General features: G+C 36.8%; 1 protein-coding gene across 2 annotated transcripts in view; it reads left to right on the forward strand.

The window, feature by feature from the left end:
• DDHD1 (DDHD domain containing 1) overlaps positions 1 to 22,201 on the forward strand; it is an 86,520-nt gene that overhangs the window by 48,444 nt on the left and 15,875 nt on the right. For both annotated transcript variants that reach the window (XM_049767032.1, XM_049767037.1), the window contains 5 exons: positions 8,908 to 9,014; positions 11,619 to 11,725; positions 14,711 to 14,973; positions 16,860 to 16,941; positions 20,244 to 20,393. In XM_049767032.1, the coding sequence (XP_049622989.1) occupies positions 8,908 to 9,014; positions 11,619 to 11,725; positions 14,711 to 14,973; positions 16,860 to 16,941; positions 20,244 to 20,393 (709 nt within the window). The remainder of the gene's footprint in view (positions 1 to 8,907; positions 9,015 to 11,618; positions 11,726 to 14,710; positions 14,974 to 16,859; positions 16,942 to 20,243; positions 20,394 to 22,201) is intronic.

Genomic DNA, 22,201 nt, shown 5'->3' on the forward strand with positions numbered 1-22,201 from the left:
CAACTGCTTGCTCCTGGTACCATCCACTTTTTTTATTGTCCCCCTCAATTTATGAGACAAAGCAAGATGATTCAAACTCTGTGGTTCTGTTGGGAAAAAGAAAAAAAAGACAATCTTGCCAAACCAGCCCTCCTTCCTCCCCTCCCTCCTTTTTTTTTTTTTTTTTTTTTTGTTCTTTCTCATTGTTGTTATTTTTTTTTGAAGTTGATGTCTCCCTTTTATTTTTATATTATTTTATCTTTTTTTATAGTGTTCTTTTTTATTTAAACACCTTTATTACATACATGATTGTGCTTGGGTTTCAGTCATGTAAAGAACACCACCCATCACCAGTGCAATATTCCCATCACCAATGTCCCAAGTCTCCCTCCTCCCCACCCAACCCCCGCCTGTACTCTAAACAGACTCTCCATTTCCCTCATACATTCTCATTATTAGGACAGTTCAAAATGTAGTTATTTCTCTAACTAAACTCATCACTCTTCGTGGTGAGCTTCCTGAGGTGAGCTGGAACTTCCAGCTGTTTTTTCTGTTGTGTCTGAAAATTATTATTGCAAGAATGTTTTTCATTTTTCTTAAAACCCATAGATGAGTGAGACCATTCTGTCATTGTTGTTATTTTAACTGTTGTTTATTTGTTGTTGCCTTTTTTGTTTACTTGTTTTTTTTTACTTGGTTTTTTTTCTTCTTTTAAATTGATATTGATAGCTGCTAGGTGGACTCCTCCCAGCTTTCTTATTTCATATCTTTAAAGAGGACCTACTGCCAATTTTTTTCAAGCTTTTCTGGAAAAACGAAGAAACAGAAATACTCCCAAACAGTCTCTATGAAGCAAAAGTCACTGTGGTACCAAAAGCAGAAACACCACACACACACAAAAAAAAGAATTATAGTCCTATAAACTTGATGAACACAGATGCAAATACTCAACAAAATACTAGCAATATATAGAATCCAAAAGATCATATATCTGACTAAGTAAGACTTATTCCATGCATACGAGGGTGGTTTAACATACTTAAGACAATCAACATGATATACCATAATAAAAGAAAATATAAAAGTTATATGATTATATCAATAGATACATGGAAAGCATTTGACAAGATCTGACATCCATCATGATAAAATCGCTCAGCCAGATGGGAATTGAACAAACTTTCAGTCAAAGCCATTTACCACAAGGCCACAGAAAATATTATAGTCAGTTCCTCAGTCTCACCACTATTCCAATATGGTACTGGAAGCACTTGCCATACCACAGCATTTAGTTAAGGGTCTTTATCAAGGGCATCCAGATAATAAAGATGTCAAGTTCTATTTGTGGATGACACATGGTATATTTAGAAAACTCTAAAAACTACAAAAATTCTAGAAATAATAGATTTATATAGTAAAGTGGCATGCTACAAAATTAATTTTAATAAATGCCTGGCTTCATAAAATAATAAAAGAAAAGAGGTAATTAAAAAAAAACTCTCCCATTCACAATTGTGCCCAGAAAACCAAGTACCTGGGAACTAAAGAAGTAAAAGATCTATACAAAGAAAACTACATAGCACTACTTCAAGAAACAAAAGAGGGGGCCGGGCGGTGGCGCTGGAGGTAAGGTGCCTGCCTTGCCTGCGCTAGCCTAGGACGGACAGTGGTTCGATCCCCCTGCGTCCCATATGGTCCCCCAAGAAGCCAGGAGCAACTTCTGAGCGCATAGCCAGGAGTAACCCCTGAGCGTCACAGGGTGTGGCCCAAAAACCAAAAAAAAAAAGAAACAAAAGAGGACACAAGAAAATGGTAACACATTCCCTGCTCTTTGAGTGGGAGGATTAACATCATTAAAATTACAATACTCTCCCCAAAGCATTGTACAAATTTAGTGCAGTTCTTAATAGAGGAAAATGTAGGTAGTACTTCATGACATTAAAGCTAAAGACATCTTCAGGGATGAAACATCACTGACCAAGCAAGAGAAAGCAAAGATAGACAAATGGGGCTACATTAAGTTAAGAAGTTTTGGGCCCGGAGAGATAGCACAGCGGTGTTTGCCTTGCAAGCAACTGATGCAGGACCAAAGGTGGTTGGTTCAAATCCCGGTGTCCCATATGGTCCCCTGTGCCTGCCAGGAGCTATTTCTGAGCAGACAGCCAGGAGTAACCCCTGAGCACCGCCGGGTGTGACCCAAAAACCAAAAAAGAAAAATGAAAAGAAGTTTTTGCGGGCCGGAGAGATAGCACAGCGGTAAGGTGTTTGCCTTGCAAGCAGCCAATCCAGGATGGACAGTGGTTCGAATCGCAGCATCCCATATTGTCCCCCAACTCTGCCAGGAGTGATTTCTGAGCACAGAGCCAGGAGTAACCTCTGGATACCACCGGGTATGACCCAAAAACCCCCCAAAATGAAGTTTTTGTACCTCAAGGAAAACAAGAATACAAAAATAACCCACAGAATGGGAGAAAAATTATTCACCCATATCCATCTGAGTTATAGCAAAGGAGTTAATATCAAAGATATACAAAGCACTGATGGAGCTCAGTAAGGAAAAGAATCCAACCCCATCAAAAAATGGGAGAAGAGATGAACAGAAATTTCCTCATGGGAGATATATAGATGACCAAAAAGCCCAGAAAAAACTGTTCCACATCATTAATCATCAGAGATATACAAACAAAACAACAGTGAGATACTATTTCACACCACAAAAACTGGCACACATGAAGAACAAGAACGGGCCGGATAGATAGCATGGAGTTAGGGCATTTGTCTTGAATGCAGAAGGATGGTGGTTCAAACCCCGGTATCAACTAAAAAACAACAACAAAAAAAATCGTTTAAATTTTCAGATATTGGGGCCGGGCGGTGGCGCTGGAGGTAAGGTGCCTGCCTTGCCTGCGCTAGCCTAGGACGGACCACGGTTCGATCCCCCAGCATCCCATATGGTCCCCCAAGAAGCCAGGAGCAACTTCTGAGCGCATAGCCAGGAGTAACCCCTGAGCGTCACAGGGTGTGGCCCAAAAACCAAAAAAAAAAAAAAAAAAAAAAAAAAAAATTTCAGATATTGCCTTTAAACCTCTATAGCAGGAATCTCAAACTTGCGGCCCACCGCAAATGGCCCTCTGTACATTTTGTGGCCCTGCCCTAGAGGAATCTTTTTTTGTTTTGTTTTGTTTTAGTTGTTTGGGTCACACCCCCCAATGTTCAAGGCTTACTCCTGACTTTGCCTCCTGCGGCCCCCAGGTAAATTGAGTTTGAGACCCCTGTTCTATAGGTTACATTATTTTATTTCCTTTAATTCTGTTTTTCTTAGGGGAGCTTGGATTCGCGCCTGGTGGCACCCAGGTTACTCCTGACTCTGTGCTCTGAAATTGCTCCTGTCAGTCTCGGGGACTATATGGAATGCCGGGAATCAAATGCCGGATCCATCCCGGGTCAGCTATGTACAAGGCAAACACCCTACCACTGTGTAATCACTCAGGCCCCCAATTCTGATATTTTAATGAGCTACACAGTGTCCAATAATTTTACTGTTATGTCAAGAAGCAGATCTTTTACTATCTGGATATGTAAGATTCTGGAAGTGAATTATGGCATGTTCTTTCTGGAATTTGATAAAGTGGAAGATGTCAGCTTGATTTCTTTACATGCAAGTGAAAAAATATAACTAATGGTTTTATTTAAATGAACTATTTCATGGCTCATACAGCCAAGAAGTTTAAGTTTTAGATTGTCAAACACAAGTTGTTAGAATCCCAAATTCACTTTTCTATCTGTTATACCCACCTTTATTTTTGAGCTATTTTCCAATATTTTTCTGTAGTTCTTAAAGTGGCTTTTTATCTTATATGTTCAAGTTTAAGAAGAATAAGTTTTTATATAAAAGCTCCAGCTATTTCATGTATTTCAGTGGCTTAGCACAGTCGCATCCAAAATCCTAAATATATATGTAGGCATGCAAGCTTTAATCTGTCAAATTTGTCATCTTCCCACTCTGAAATTAGCTGGAAATTGGCTTCATCATAATTATAACAAGGAATGGAACCACAAATAAAAAACAAGAACTATTATTGGAAGTAGGGTGAATTTGAAATGAATCAAAGATGGCTCAAGGAAGCATACTGCATACAAAAAAAAAAAAACTTTATTTTTGTAGAAACAGGGTAGTTAAAAAAAAACTCCTCAATAATTGATGGAAAATATTCAAATTATTATGCTTCATAAGAGAGGGGGGAATTCTAGAGAATTTCATCCCCATCTGTTTTCCTATTCATAAATTAGTTGTACACAGTATCAAGAAAGTTAAATACTTGTCACTGTTATTCTGAAGTTTGTTTATACTTTGGGAGGATTACCATTAAATTGAAAAAATTTTAATAAACTCTACATCTCACTTCATTGGCAACTCTTTGTTCTCTGAGGAACTCTTGAAATTATATCTCAAATGCCTGAAAATAGAGAGTTTTTTTTCCCTCCTTCACCTTACTTTAATGACTGTGCTAATGAATTCAAATTGCATTTAATCAGTTTATTCCAATATAGTATGTTTTTTTATTTATATGAGTTGAAAAGTAAGTCCCTTGTTATTTAGTGGCAGAATTCCCAGAGAATGGTGGCTGGGCTTTCCAGATTTTCTCAGTGGAGCTCCTCACAGGGTTGTTTTTAATTCAGGTTTGATGTATTAGTTTCAAGGCAGTATTCTCAGATTTTTCTCTTTTTGGTCCTTTTGGTCACACCTAAGGGGTTAGTTACTTAGGGGTTACTCCTGACTCTGCACTCAGAAATTACTCCTAGTAGGCTCAGGGATATATGGACCCTGGGAAACCTGGGTCGGTCACATGCAAAGCAAAAGCCCTACCTCTGTGCTATCACTCCAGCCCCATAAAGTCTTATTTTTAAGTAATACTTACTGATCTTTAAATAGACAGCAGTTCTGAACCACGATTAACTCATTCCTTTCCAGAATATGAACTAAATATTCTTTGCCTGGTGGAACTTGAAAGTTTGATAAATTCTTAATAGGGTTTGAAATGATAAGTTTTGTGTATGGTATTACAACTATACAGTATTGTGGCCTGAACTGTAGTTTATTGTATTACTTGTTTATGTTTATTATACTCCATTGGATTCAAATATTTCTTATTTAGTCAAGATATACATTTTGGCAATAGATTTTACCAATCCTGGAACAGCCAATCTGCCTCACTTCCCCTTTTGTTCTTTTCTATTATCCCATATGGTCCCCCGAGCCTGCTGGGGGCGATTTCTGAGCATAGAACCAGGAGTAGCCCCTGAGCATTGCTGGGTATGACCCAAAAACCAAAAAAGAAAAAAAAAGTCAATCCAGGCAGGAACCGGTGGAATTATGTGGGGTGCCTGGGATCTAACCCTGGTCAGTAAAGTCCAGCATCTTTAAAGCTCAAATTTCTCCCCATTCTGCGTTCAGGAATTACTCCTGGTGGTTCATGGGGAACCATATGGGATGGTGGTAATCAAACCTGGGATAGGCACATGCAAGGCAAGCACCCTACCCATTATACTATCTCTCCAGTCCCATAAAGGAGTTAAAGAATTTTAGAAGGGTGAAATAATTTGCCTAATCTATTATAAAGAGGTTCACCAAAGGTCTGAAGCCTAGGATATTTCTTTGTTCAATGCTTTTATCCTCCCACTGCAACTCAGAAGTTTTTAGCAATATGGGACCAATTGCAAATTCTAAGTATCAAGTGAATCAAATATTTCAAATCCATTGAAAATTATAGATATTGTATATATTAACAGAAAATATTTATATAAAGAATACATATGTAATATGGATAATGACTGAGGAAGTAGTTAATTTTTAGAATGATAATTTTCTTTGATATGAGATATGAACATATATACTAAAAATAAATTATAAGTCTTCAAATGAATTTGTTTAGCTTGCCAAAGAAAGGGAGCTATTCTCTGGAATAAAGGGCTTTATAATATTAACATCTTTAATGACAGTCACTGTTCCTATAAGATTATTATGCCTGATTCATAAATGAAGCATCCCAGACACAGGGTGAGGCCAGAGAAATAATAATGAGTAAAACATTGGCCTTGTATGTGACAGACTGTAGCATCCCATATGGTTTTCAGAACTCCCCAGGAGTTATCTTTCAGTGAAAAGCCAATAATCTTGAGCCCTAAGTTGTTCCACGTAATTATAATCAAGTGGTTCAGTAACTATCACTGATAGTCTAATATTTACATAGATGACCTTTGAAAATTAAGTTTACTTGAAAAGAAGAAAGGGTTTTAATCAAACATAGCATTTGAGTTTGAAACTGAAAATTAGTGTTCCTCTCTCTTATCACTAACATTTTTTACCAAGTAACTTATGGATGACGAGCTGACATATTGTATGTAAGTTGTTTAGCAGTATATCTGCTCTGCCCTCTAGATTCAAAAAGAATTCTAGTAGCAACAAGAACAATATCTCCAGATATTACCAAGTATTCTTTCTGAGGGAAGAAAAAATCCATTGTTAAGAACCAGTAGTATAGATTATTTTTCTTAATGGGCAGTTATTTTTGTTTGGTAAATTCAGGAAAGAAACAACATCAATTTTTCAATTATCATTTCATAATAATTTAAGAACTAAGAACCATATATGATTTAAAATAAGTGGATTAAATAATAGAGAAATCTTAAAATGGGTCTTTCTTATGCATACTTGTTAAAACTGAACACTTAAAAAGATATGATAAAGAAGATATAAAATTGTTTGCCACCTTTCAATAGATCAACTAGACTAAAAGTTCAGTAAGAAAATACTAGCTTTGGGGGCTGGAGAGGTGGCGCTACAGGTAAGGCGTCTGCCTTGCGAGCCCTGGCCTAGGACGGACTCCATTATCCCATATGGTCCCCCTCAGCTGGGGGCGATTTCTGAGCGCATAGCCAGGAGTAACCCCTCAGTGTCAAATGGTGTGGCCCAAAAAAACAAAAAAAAGAAAATACTAGCTTTGAAGGAAGAAATTGAAGCGATTTATTATTTAATATAGAGGACTTTTCACCCGAAAAAACAAATACAATTTTCTCTCTCATGCATGTGGAACATTCTCCAAGATAGACTACATGCAGGATCACAAAACTTGCCTCTAAAAAGTCAAGAGGATAAAAATTGTACCAGCTTTTTTTTCAGACCATGACACACTGAAAATAGAAGTCATTCACAAACCAGGACCAAAAGAATTACAAAGGAAATGAGAATTAGAGGAACCTATGGATTCAAGACAGCAACTATATTAATTACATTGCACAGACTCTATAGCTCAGTCTAAATACTTATTGCTAAAGAGATAGGTCAAGCCTTGTACACATACACAAGGCCCCAAGTTTGATGCCCAGTACCACTTAGCCCCCAAGTATAACTGGGTATGGTCCTGGATGCCCTAAGCACTGGGTGGCCCTGGTTACCTGCAGCACTGTTAGGCCCAAACATTGTATTTCTGCTGGTTGGCCAAATATCAACAGGAATAAGCCCTGGGCTCTGGGTAGGCTCTAAAGAAAAGTATTAACATCCTTAGGAAATAACAGTTTGAGGAAAATGCGACACCTATTTGCTAAAATTTAAAAAAATAATCATTGGGGCCAGAGAGATAACACAGTGGTAAGGCATTTTGCCTTAGGCGCAGGACAGTGGTTCAAATCCCGGCATCCCACATGGTCCCCCGAGCCTGCCAGGAGCGATTTCTGAGCATGGAGTCAGGAGTGACCCCTGAGCACTGCCGGTTGTGATCCAAAACAAAAAACAAAACAAAAAATCATTTTTAGTAGAAAATGCATCATAATAGAGTTAAATGAAGTACTTTATTTGCATTTTAGAAATACATACTGAATTATATTTAGTGAAGTTAGATCAAGTGATGTGATTTCTGGGATTTGCTATAAAATATTTTAAGTAAATGGTGTAATTCTAAAAAGAGTGTCTTTTGGGGTGCTAAAACTATTTTGTATCTTGGCTGTGGCAGTGCTAATCAAAAATCTACTTCCTAACACAGAACAAGATCAGAGATCAATTTTGCTTTTAATTTAAAAAATCTTAGTCCATGTGTTAGAGAGATAGTACTGCAGGTAGGATGCTTGCCCTGCACAGGCGTAACTCTTGAACATCACCAAGTGTGTCCTAAAAACAACCAAAAATAATTTTTAATCCATATCATGGAAAAATTAGTGGAAATAACACAAGCCACACTTGCTAATACACACTTGGACAAAAATATTATACTCTACTAAAAGTTTATACATAATATATTTAGGTCATAATTTAAATATTTAAAATAACTCATAGGTGGCATACTTAAAAAACTAGCTTTGAGGGGGCATAGTGGTAGGGTGTTTTCCTTGTGTGTGGCCAACACAAGACTGATCTGAGTTCAATACCCGGCATCCCATATGGTCCCCCAAACCTATCAGGAACAATTTCTGAGCACAGCCAGGAGTAGCCAATGCACTGCCCAGTGTGACCCAAAACCCCTTACCCCATAAAAAAAAAAAAAAAGAAAGAAAGAAACCTATCTTTGAAATGAAGTTCTATAGTCTAATGGTAATTAAGACATATCCAAATCTGAGGCCAGAGTGATAGCATAGTGGTAGGGCATTTGTCCTGCATGTGGCTGACCCAGGACAGACCTGGATTCGATGTTCCCCAGCATACCATTTGGTCCCCTATGCCTGTCAGGAACAATTTCTGAACACATAGCCAGGAATAATCTCTGAGCGACACTGGGTGTGGCCCAAAATCCAGAAGCAAAAACAAAACAAACAAAAAAGACATATCCAAATGAAATTAAAAGGAAGTGGAATTACTAAGATTAAAACATTTCATGTCATATAAATACATATGAAATTATTCTGATAAAATTTCATTTTTATTTATTTTTATTTTAGGATGAGAGAGGCTGCCAGAAAAATAGAAGAAAGGCATTTTTCCAACCATGCAACACATGTTGAATTTCTGCCTGTTGAGTGGCGGTCAAAACTTACTCTTGATGGAGGTACATTTTGTTTTAAAATTATTTGATTTAGTAGCCAAATAAAATGTCTTCAAGTAGTTGTCTTGAGCTTTTGTTTTGGGGGCCATAGCAGCAAAGCTCAGCATCTACTCCCTGGCTTGGGACTCAGGGGTCCCCTCTGCTGTTTGTTGATGAACTGTAGCACCAGAGATAGATTGTGGGCCTCTATACAGAGCCTGTGTTTCAGCCTGTTACACTCTCTCCAGCCTTAGTTATGATGAACTAGGCAAGCAAAGAAACAGAGGCTCCCTATGATAGCAAAGTAGGTGGGCATTTACCTTGCATATGGCTGACCTGGGTTCGATCCTCAACATCTTATATGGTCCCTGAGCACCACCAGAATTACCCCTGATTGCAGAGCCAGGGGTAACTCTGAGCACTGCTGGGTGTAACCCATAAACAAACAATAACGACAACAAAAACAGACAAGCAATTAAGATACCATGTTGAAGGGAGAACAAGATCAAGCCTGAATTTAAATTTTTATTTCCTTCCTTAAAGAGCTATTAGCAACCAAATTATGGCTAATTTTCTTTATATTTGTGCTTTCTGATATTAAAATATAAAGTTTGAGTTGGTTATCTTATATAACCTAGAAAAGTGATAGAAAGTACTGGACATTAACAGCTGTCATTTGTGGAGCTGCCCTTTGGAGAAACACATGGCTGGCACTCGGAGCATTTCATTCATAATTTCTTATGGATATAAAAAGCTAGTTTGGGGATGTTGAAGAACTGGGCCACTAAGAGGCCCACTCCTGGCTCTGTGATAGGAGTGAACATATGTAGTTCTAAGAATCAAACTGGAGTTAGGTCAGCTAAAGCACCAATTGCTTTAGTATATGACCAGAGTAACCCTTTGTATAAAGCCAGGAGTGGTACCTGAACATTGCCATATGAAGCCTAGAACCTCTACCTCCAAATAAATGCATTTTCCCCCATTTTTGTTTTGGGGTCACACCTGGCCGTATTCAGAGGCTACTCACAGCTCAGTTTTCAGTCACTTCTGGCCATGATCAGGGAGGTGCTAGGAGCATGCACTCAGCCCATTGACGGCTCCTCCAGCTCCCAGATAGTATTCTGTAGCTAAGTGGTAGAGACATATTTCCATCACACAAATTATTCTCTCAGCTATACATATTAAATATATTTTATGTATGCATATTTTACAGTTTAAAGACAAAATGCACTTAAACGACATTGAAACTCATCACTTTTACACTTTTAGATCTAGAATAGATAGGCTGAGCTGGAAACATGACTATGGTAGAACATCATCATCACACATGAGGTTCAATTCCTAAAACTTAGAAAAGAGGTGCATTTGCATAGGATAAATCTGTGTGCTATTTATAAATAGACTTTTCCCTTCACTTCCCATTGAAAATACTTGAATCACTGTCTCCCAGTTTTTATTACATTGTATTAAAGTGGAAAATAAAACTATTTAACTGGTGCAATAAGAAACTGAAAGAAGTGGGGCCGGAGAGATAGCACAGCAGTGAGCCATTTGCCTTGCCAACATGGGATGGACTCCAGTTTGATTCCCAGCATCCCATATGGTCCCTCAAGCCTGCCATGAGTGATTTCTGAGCTCAGAGCCAGGAGAAATCCTTGAGCACCACCAGCTGTGCCACCTCCCAAAAAAAATCCTGAAAGATAGAAGAAATTAAATAATGAATATTGTGACTTCTTTGTACTCCTTAAACAAATATAGCTTTATATGTCTTTAATAATTTTCTTTATTTTAATTTCCTAAAATTGAATTTACATGTGATACACATAAGGCTGAACTTGTTTGCAATGTAATTTTTGTATTAAGGTGTTTAATTTTTTGTTTAGTGCAGAAAATTATACCAACTTGTTTATTGAAGAGATTTACTTATTGCTGATGCTAGTTTGATGCTAATTTAATTTAATTTAATTGCTCTTTCTATAGAGTCTGTGGCTCACTAAAGATTTGTAGGAAATGTGTGGGGAACAACCTTTATAATCTGTTGCTGATTTGCCACCACTAACATTCCACATAGGGGTGCATAAACCAAAGGATAAAAGAGAAAGGAAACAGAAAAGGAAGTACAAAGGTTGATTGTGTGCCTTCATCTTCTTTGTCAGAATAGAGAGGGGTTGATTATAGAGTCTATAAATGTTATGCAAACAATGTAGTAAAAATGTTGAAATGGTCCAAAGAGATATTAAGCTGGTAAGACTCTTGTCTTGCACACTGCTAACCTTAATTCAATCCCAGTACCATATGAAGTTTCTCCTTCAGCCATCACCACCATGAGTGATCCTCGAGTGATACAGTCAGGAGTAAACCCTGAGCACAGTATGTGAGCCAGAAAAAAAAAAAGTGAGACTTTTAGAGTTTATAATGGCCTTTATTCTCTATTTCCTTTTCTCATCTCATCTTTCACTTGTTTTATTTTTCTCCTAATATATTGAAGAAATACAGTTCATTTGCTTCATTTATTCCTAAACATTCAAATGCTTATAAAGGGAAATTATTTCAGAGAATGTTATTTTTTTCTGTAATTATATTTTCTAAAATAGTTTTCTCCAAATTTAAATTTTTGTTTTTTTATAGACACTGTTGATTCCATTACTCCCGACAAGGTGCGAGGTTTAAGGGACATGTTGAACAGCAGTGCAATGGACATAATGTATTATACCAGCCCACTCTATAGGGATGAGGTGAGTATCGTAATTATCTTGCTGCATTGGCATTTTTTTAGTCATGATTCAGTCTATATCGTACAGTGGATAGAGATCTTGGCTAGCATGCAGCCAACCTGAGTTCCATCCTCAGAATGTCATCTGGTCCCCTGAATCTGTCAGGAATGATCCTGAACACAGAGCCACAAGTAAACCTTGAGCACTGTCAGTTGTGGCCCAAAGACTTGGACTTGGATTTTTACAGTTGTTTTGTTATCTATATATAATTAATTTGTATCATGAACTATGCTTTAAATCTTTTAATATGAAAAATGAATCACTGTAGAGCTACTGATAGATTTTTTTCCATTTGTCAAGTTTTCATTGGAGGAGAGAGGAGTTAGTTTTTTTGTTTTGTTTTGTTTTTTTGTTTTGTTTTGTTTTGTGGTTTTTGGGTCACACCCAGCAGTGCTTAGGGGTTACTCCTGGCTCCATGCTCAGAAATTGCTCTTGGCAGGTATAAGCTACCTATAAAGAAATTTATTTTAACTATTACTTTCATTACTTTCCTTCGGATAGATTAGAAATTAGGAAGTTTCATTTTCCCTCAGTTTTTAATTTTTATTAGTTTAAGTAACATGATTACAAAATAGTTTTTTGTGGTTTTAATGTACAAAAATACAAAACTACCATACCTTCAGCACCACAAAGTGTCCAAGAGCTTTCACTTTCCTTATGTTGCTTCTAGGCCTTCTCTTTTCTCCCTCCTCCTCCCCACCAGCAATGCTCTGCCCGGGACTGAGAGAGAAGAGAGAAACCAGTATACTTTTTATTTCTTCTGGAGTCTGAGGCCTGCCACCGCCACCCACCACCTGGGGGGGAGGGGTTCTGAGAGAGTGGGAGAGATAGATGGAAGTTCACTGGCCAGAAGTGACCAGGGGGCCCTGGTATAAGAAAGAGAAGAAAGTAAATACAAAGCAAGCAGCATCTCTCTTGTGCTTTAATCTCTGGTCCTCTCAGACCAGCTCTGACCACTATCCTGGCCACTCTGCAAAAGTCCAAGTTTTTCCTTTTATACTTGGCATGACAAGGGGTCATGTCCAGGAGCATGTCCAGATTCAACTGTAATTACAATAGGGGTTATCCAAGGGATGTGCCCAAGTCCAACTGCCATATATCACCCCCACCCTGGCCTGGTAAATTTAGTTTTGCCACTCAAAGCCAAAAGTATGTTATCATTTTCCACTATATATTCCCACAGTCCCATTCTCAGCTATATATTCCTATCTAAACACGATGTTCTCATTTCTGACTCAGTTATGGTGAATTGCAAGATGTCATCTTCTTAAAGCTATAGAGCACTCCATTGGGTATATACCACAACTTCTCCATTCACAATTTATCATTGTCATTTGGATTGTTTCATGTTGCAGTGAACTTGTATCTTTTCAAATTAATGTTTTTGTGTTTGTGTGGTTGGGGGAGGGCTGAAGGTAGATGCCAAAAAGTAGCATCATTGGGCCATGTGGGAAGTTGTTTTCTGTGTGTGTGTGTGTGTGTGTGTGTGTGTGTGTGTGTGTGCGTGTGTGTGGTTTTTTTTGGGTCACACCCGGCAGTGCTCAGGGGTTATTCCTGGCTCCGTGCTCAGAAATGGCTCCTGGCAGGCACAGGGCACCATATGGGATGTGGGGATTCGAACCAGTGACCTTCTGCATGAAAGGCAAACGCCTTACCTCCATGCTATCTTTCCAACCCCAGAAGTTGTTTTCTTACTCGAGACATCTCGACTGTTTTCTATAGAGACTGAGATTAATTTATGTTCTTAACAAAACGAAGTTTAAATACTTTATTATATTTCTCATTCAAAAGAGCCATGTCATTGTAAATCATACTGCAAACTCCTTAAACTGCCTGTCTTTATTATTCTATTCAGCTTCATTTACTCAAATATTTCATAAGACCCAACAAATAGCTCTGATACCAATAGTCATAGAAAATGCCAGGTCTTTTTCATATCTCTGCTAATCTAGCCAAGCATGAGTGGATTTTTATTTAGTGCAGTAGGTAGAGTTTGTTCATTAAAATCAGATACAAGTTTTTGAGAAAAACATATAACATGATTGAACATAAAAACAACACTAACTGATATTTGTACATGGAAGCAGCAACTGATATAGTAAGTAATGAGAAATTGATTATAAACTATAGTTAAATAATAGTAGCAATGATAGGACGGGGGGACTACCTTAAAATTCAAATAATTTTATCCTATCTTTTCAGAATATTTCAGTAAACTATGTTAAATGTAATTTCAGGGGCCAGAGAGATAGTAAAGTAGTAAGTCACTTGTCTTGTATATGGCGAACCCAGTTAAATCCTGGGCATCCATGTGATCCCCAGGCAGGAGTAAATCCTGAGTGTAGGGCCAGAAATTTGGCTTTGCCAAATGTGGACCCCCAAAAAAGTTAATTTAAAAAAAATAGTTTTAGGTACTGGGGATGTGTCATAGGTGGTAGAGCATGTGCATTGCATTTGTGAGGCCCTGTGTTCAATCCCTGACAGTACAAAAACAAAACACAAGTAGCACAAAGAAGTTTAACTCCCTGCTTTCCAGCTATATAAAACAACTTTTCAATTTTGCCAGTAGTAACGATTTTACATCACATAATTGATGCTTTCTTTTTTCTTAGATACCCTATGCTTTTATTACGTTATTCTTTTCCAAATGTATAGTGTTTATAATAAGACTAATAAGTTTAGAAACTTTTGTAATATTTATTATGACTTAAAAACTATAAAGTACAAAAATAAACTATAAAGTACAAAAGCCATTGTCTTTATTAAGGATGATATGAATTGTAATGTGGTATAAATCTTAGTTTCCTGCAGCATTTGGAAGCATCTGTTAATTTCAATAGCAAATATATTTGTTAAGTAATGAATTTCTTTCTTGACATACTTGAGGTTAGAAAAAATTTCTAGCAGTGATTATTTTTTGTTTTGTTTTATTTTCATTTCAAACAGCTAGTTAAAGGCCTTCAGCAAGAGCTGAATCGGTTATATTCCCTTTTCTGTTCTCGGAATCCAGATTTTGAAGAAAAAGGGGGTAAAGTATCAATAGTATCACATTCCTTGGGATGTGTAATTACTTATGACATAATGACCGGCTGGAATCCAGTTCGACTTTATGAACAGTTGCTGCAGAAGGAAGAAGTGTTGCCAGATGAAAGATGGATGAGCTATGAAGAACGACATCTTCTTGATGAGCTCTATATCACAAAACGACGGTAAAATACCCACATTCTTAAAAGAACTTAAAATGTCTTCTTGGAAGAAAACTTTTCTTTTGCGCTCAAGTGATAGTACAGCCTTGCACTCGGCTTACCCAGGTTCAAATCTCAGCATCCTATATGGTTCCCTGAGTACATCCAGGAGTGCAGAGCTCAGAGCTGAGTTAATCCTCCAAAACAGAAAACTTTTCTTTTTTCTTTGTACTGTGTTGTGGTGCCAGAGATTGAACACAGGATCCCACATAGGAGGCATTAATTCTATACTACCAAACCATATCCTTTAACTTTTACTATTTTAAGATTTTCATGGTAAAAAATATATATTATTAAAAATATAAAGATTTCTAGATAGCATGCCTAATAAAGAGTGCTTGTTTAGGACCCAGAGCAAGTAAGGTGCTTACTTTGCATGAGGGTGGTGGACCAGAGAAGTTGTGTCCCCCAAATAAACAAAAAGACTGCTTGCTTATTCTTATACTAATTTACACATTACCTGTTGTATAAAATAGTTTTATAATCTTACTCATTCCTTTTATCTTCACAATTCATGGGATTATTGTTGTTTGGTTTCCACATCCTACAGTTCTCTGGGTTACACTTAGAAAGGTTTAGGGGATGATATGGGGTGCAGGGATTGAACCTAGGTCAGGTACATGTCAAGGAAAATAACCTACCTGTTGTACTATATCTCTAGTCCTTTCATAATTCACTGGAAATGAAATCTAAAACTTAATCTAAGCTAAATTATCAAGTAAAATTCTTACTGAAAACTCTAATCTTTTATAATTTGACTAAGCTTTAGAAATGAGTCTATAACAAAAGAAAAAAAAGTGAGTCTTTTTTTTGGGGGGCCACACCCGTTTGATGCTCAGGGGTTACTCCTCGCTAAGCGCTCAGAAATTGCCCTTGGCTTGGGGGGACCATATGGGACGCCAGGGGATCGAACCGCAGTCCTTCCTTGGCTAGCGCTTGCAAGGCAGACAACTTACCTCTAGTGCCACCTTGCTGGCCCCATATACCTTTCTCCTTTTAAAAATAATTTTAAAGTTCTTTTTTCTGGAAATTAAATTTCTCGCAGATTTTGTATTTGATTACTTTGATACTGTATTTTAATTTTTTATTACATTCCTATCTGAATTTGTATTTATAGTTTAAATCACCTCTTCATCCTTTAATGATATTCCAGTAGATTCAAATAGAACAATGGAGCATTACTCTTTTTTAATAGCATATATAAAAAAAAACACTCAGTTAACTAAAATCTTTAGGAAACTTTGGATTTGTTTTAATTATACAAAACTGTCCTAAGGATTTCATTTAATGCCATATATTATATTTATAAATATTATCATGCCAAATTTGATAAGCTTCAGGGCTTACATACATAAAATCCAGTTTTAAAACTATTTAACCACTTTTAGCTCTATTGTGTATCAACACAGACTCTATAATGTCAAAATATGGGAATAGCCAAATTTTAAATCATTTAACCACATTTAGTTCCATTGTGTATCATCAAAAGGGAACCTTATAATGACAAAATACGAAAATAGCCTAATTTTCATCATAGACATATTGATTAAACTGGCTCATTACATGATAGGCAATTATACTTTAAGATTGAATAATTGGTAAGGAGTCAATAAAAAGAAAATATAGCTATTGTTTATTACTAAGTATATAAGTATAAACATTTTATTAAAGAACTTTTCCCCAGTTAGCAGTTGGTACTAATTTTACCAATCATTTTATGGACTTTCTGTACTACTGTAGGTATATTTATGAAATACATTAGAGATTAGGCTGGTCGTCATTTTCTTTATAAATTGGTAAACTAGTACATATAAGTGTGAATGCACACATAATTTTATACTGTTTCTTAGGCTAAGAGAAATAGAAGAACGACTACATGGATTGAAGGCATCATCATCATCTATCATGCAAACCCCTGCCTTAAAATTTAAGGTAAGGAAAGAGATCCGATTTTCAGTATTAATCTCAGAATATACTTTTTTCAAATGTCATTTGAAGTATACTATTAGAATTCAAGTTAAGTGTTATTTACCAAATGAATATTTGTTAAACACATGCTTACAGACATTGCTAGATTGGCAATTCTACGGAAAAAAGGAATAAACAAGATGATTATCCCAACCCTCAAAATATTTAATAAAATGCTGTGGTGCTATATCAGCAACATATAAAATGCCATATTATAAGACAGATTTTCTTGCCTAGAAAAGTTTACAAAAACAATGACATTAGTATTTGATCTAAGCAAACTTAATATTTTCAAGTACTGAAAAGTAGTAATTCTTCTGTTTAAAAGAGGAAATATACATATAGGTGTAGATTGCTATAAATTCCTGGTATAAATGCATAGTACTTGCACAAAATACCATATAATCGGGCCCGGAGAGATAGCACAGGGCGTTTGCCTTGCAAGCAGCCAATCCAGGACCAAAGGTGGTTGGTTCGAATCCCGGTGTCCCATATGGTCCCCCGTGCCTGCCAGGAGCTGTTTCTGAGCAGACAGCCAGGAGTAACCCCTGAGCAAGGTCGGGTGTGGCCCAAAAACCAAAAAAAAAAAAAAAAAAAAAAAAATACCATATAATCATAAATAGTGGGAAAAGAAAAATATCTTAGAAGTATTTAATAGTTGAAATTATCAAACTCAGTGACCATGATCAACTATTTGTGGGTGGTAAGAATAATAAATGCAGACATATCAAGGATGGAAAGCTTATATTTCCATCTAGGAGAATAAATGAACAAAGCACAAAGTATGGAGTGTCCTTAATTTGTAGTTTATTTTATATAGACAGTAGGAAGACTTTTTTCAAAGACATGGAACAGGCTAAGATTTTCAGAGTTTTTCAGGATCAGAATGGAATTGTCAAAAACCAGGAGATTACAAGAATAAAAAGTAGTGTAGTTGTCAATAATAATTTAACAATTAGGGGGAAAATCTCCTACAATTTATTAAATTGTTTGCAGTGTTAATTGGAGCATGTTTTAAGTTTTCTGAAGCTCACTTGTTTTTACTAATATGCCCATGTCTAGTATATTATCTCTTTTAGAAATAGGGTTGGGTGGGGGTTGTTTTGGTTTCTGGGCCACACCTGGTGGCGCTCAGGGGATACTCCTGACTCTACACTCATAAATCACTCCTGACAGGTTCAGGGCACCATATCAATTGTCAAGGATCAAACTCGGGTCCATCCCTGTCGGCTGTGTGCAAGGCAAACACCCGCCACTGTGCTTCTTTATGGCCCCTCGAAATAGGTTGTGTGTGTATTTTTTATGGTTTTTTTTTTTTTTTGGGGGGGGGGGGTCACACCAGGCAGAGTTCAGGAGTTATTTCTGGCTCTATGCTCAGAAATCGCTCCATGCAGGCTTGGAGGACCACATGGGATGCCAGGATTCGAACCACCATCCTCTGCATCTAAGGCAAACTCCTTGCCGCTGTGCTATCTCTCCGGCTCTGAAATAGGTTTTTTTTTATCATAGAAATTTAAAATGTACTTTAAATAGTCTCTATAGACTACTTAGTCCTTTTGTTTGTTTCTTTTGGTTTTGGTTTTGGGGTCACACCTGGCAGCGCTCAGGGGTTACTCCTGGCTCTACACTCAGGAATCGCTCCTGGCAGGCTTGAGGAACCATATGGGATGCCAGGATTTGAACTACCGACCTTCTGCATGCAAGGCAAATGCCTTACCTCCAAGATATATCTCTGGCCCCATGACTTAGTCCTTAACAGAACCCAATACATTACTTTACACAGAAAATGCTGCACAATGAATGAATGTTTCTTGCTCTAACTGTTCCCATATTCTTCTCCCATTTTCTATTAGATGTAAAACTAATCAAGTTGCTTTTGGAAAGATTTTAGGATAATTGAAGATTATTATATAATTAACAAATTATGCAGATGCCATCTAGACAAAGTTCATTAGAGAAATATACATAGAGATAATTATGTTGTTTATATTTTATCATATTATGTTGTACCCAAATTCTATTGAAAAACACTTCATTGAAGACATACATAAGACTAGTAGGCATGTGAAAAAGTATTAAAGTATTTGTGGTAATTTTCCAGAGAAATACAAATCAAATAATATCTCATACCTGTGAAAATAACATCTGTCAAAAAGACAAGACTCGGGGCTGGAGAGATAGCATGGAGATAGCATGCCTTGCATGTAGAAGGACGGTGGTTCATATCCCGGCATCCCATATGGTCCCCTGAGTCTGCCAGGAGCAATTTCTGAGTGTAGAGCCAGGAGTAACCCCTGAGGGCTGCCGGGTGTGTCCCAAAAACAAATTAAAAAAAAAGTTAAGACTCAACCAGTTTTGGTGGGGATGTCCTTTGATTTAATTTTTTTAGAAAATAATATGGCACCTTCTCAAAACTAAAAAGAATAGAACTTCTGTATGACCCAGCAATTTCACTTGGCAGCTAACCTGAGAACATAAAACATTGGTTCAAAAACATATATACACACCTATATGTTTATGGCAGCACTGAGTGATACCATGTGGAAAGAAGCAGAACATGGAAACAACCCAATACCCAGTGAAAAATGAGTGAATAAAGAAGTTGTCTTATAATATTCACAATGGAATGTTAGACATATGTATGTTACAGATGAAATCTTAAAATTTGCTGCGAATTGAATAGGACTGGAGAGCATTATGTTAAATGACGAAATAAGAGGGGAAAGAATAAATATCAGATGCTCTCACTATACTATCCTACTGTATAGTATATACTGTACTGTACTATTGTATACAGTATATAGAAAAAACAAGGGAGTGGAAAATATTGAATGATGGCAAGCCCTTGACTTTTGAGCCCAAAACATTACCAGGCATCACATGACTGGGTAGATGGGGAAGAAAGAGGTGGTAAAGGTGAAATAAGGGCAGTGGTGGAAGAGAGTCTCAGACATTTTGTGATGATAGGAGATGTGGTCACCTTGTACAAGAAAACCATGTAGGGCCCAGAGTGATAACACAGTGGTAGGGCATTTGCCTTACATGTGGCCAACCCTGGACAGACCCCCAGTTCAATTCCCAGCATTCCATATGATCCCCCAGCCTGACAAGAGCCCTGAGCACTGCTGGGTGTGGCCCAAAAATAAACAAACAAAAAAAATCACAAAATTATGAAATGGTTCTGTTACCTAACATATAGTTAAATTCAAAACAAACAAAAAAAAAAACTTCATCATTTTTAATTTAGGATGAATTGGTCATTTTAGGTTGAGAATTTCTTCTGCATGGGATCTCCTTTAGCAGTGTTTTTGGCATTGCGAGGCATCCGCCCAGGAAACTCTGGAAATCAAGATCATATTTTGCCCAGAGAGATTTGTAACCGGTTACTAAATATATTTCATCCTACAGATCCAGTGGTAAGTTACAAATAAAGATGTTTTTCTTTAATATAAAGTTCTTCCTCAAAGAGTTTATGAGAAGTCTTGTAGGATAACTCAAATAATCTGTTTTGGGTTTTAGTTTGTTTGGAGCCACACCCAGCAGTGCTACAGGGCTACTCTTGGCTTTGCACTCAGAAATTACTCCTGGCAGGGCTCAGGGAACCATATGGGATGCTGGTGGTCAATCCTGGGTTAACTGTATGCAAGGCAAGCAGCTTTCCCACTATACTATCACTATGGTTCCTAATTCAGATAATTTGAATTTCTTTATTTAAAAGTTCATTTCCTGGTTATATTTGTGTACATTTACATATATGTATATACAAACATATATATTACATATATAGATATATGGTTTTTGGGTCACACCTGGTGGCGCTCAGGGGTTACTCCTGGCTCTGTGCTCAGAAATCACTCTTGGCAGGCACAGGAGACCATATGGGATGCCAGGATTCGAACCACCATCGGTCCTGGATCCACTGCATGAAGGCAAACACCCTATTGCTGTGCTTTGTTTTCAGCTAACTGTAGGGTTAGAAATAAAATACCTGAAAGATGATATGTTTGTGTTGAACTTGTAGTCCAATAACCTAATATAAAGATAGTATGCTATAAAATTAATGCACAGGATAGCAAGAGTCTTTGAGGTTTTAAAATTAATAACCTTTGGGGGCCAGAGCAATAGCACAGTGATAGGGCTTTTGCCTTGCACGCGAATGACCCAGAACGGACCTCTGGACCTCGGTTTGTTCCCGGCATCCCATATGGTCCCCCAAGCCAGGAGCAATTTCCGAGCACATAGCAGAAGTAACCCCTGAGTGTCACAGGTTTTGGCCCAAAAAAGCAAAAAAAAATAACCTTTTAAAAGTCCATTTTAGTTACATTTTTAGTTACATTTTAGTTCTTTTTTGTTGATAAGAGTTTGGTAGATCCTCTTAAATGAAAATATTTTAATCTTATATGAACCATGAAAAATGTAAATCATAGCATATTGAATTTAAATTTTTTGTTTGTTTCTACATTCTAAATGATGCTTGTAATGTAAGTGACTTTATTTTATGTAAACATTCTAAGAATCATTTGTGAAGGAAAATAATTTAATAATTTAATTTAATAATAAAAAATACTAGATTTTCAGCTGAGGAAAAATGTTTTCTTAATTCTTTTGGGAATAAGGCGACATATAACTAACCTCTAATCATTTTAAATAGCATTTATTCTCTGAAAAGTAGCTTCATATAATTGTGCAAAATCTTCACTTTGTTAATGTCCAGTAAATAAGTCATTGACTAAGCATTAGAATTTTAGAAAATATGTGAAAGGATGAAAACTTACATTTAAGAAATCTCACTGAACTAGAATTCACTTGAATTGCAAGTTGACCAAACCAGGACAATATAGGAGACAGATACTAAGATTTCATTACATCATTAGGGTAGTTAAGTATAGCTAAAATAACTCTGAAACCCAGCTGGATTTCAAGTATTTCATTAATATGTATTAATTCTTACTCATTCTTTGGTAACCTGAAACTGTATTTGAGATTACAGCTGACCTCTGAGCTTTCCCTGTATGTCCTATACTTTGTGCAATTTTATACTTGATTATATAGGAGATTTAGGAGATAGTTTCAAACTCACGATGATTATAAATTACTTTTATTACTCATTTTAAATATTCCTGTGTTTTTTCAGAGACCACCTCATAGCAAGGCCTCTTTTTTAAAAAATATCTTTATTTAAACATCATGATTACAAATATGATTGTAGTTGGGTTTCATGTAA

The sequence above is a fragment of the Suncus etruscus genome, chromosome 2 (assembly GCF_024139225.1).
Source record: "Suncus etruscus isolate mSunEtr1 chromosome 2, mSunEtr1.pri.cur, whole genome shotgun sequence".
Classification (NCBI taxonomy): Eukaryota; Metazoa; Chordata; class Mammalia; order Eulipotyphla; family Soricidae; genus Suncus; species Suncus etruscus.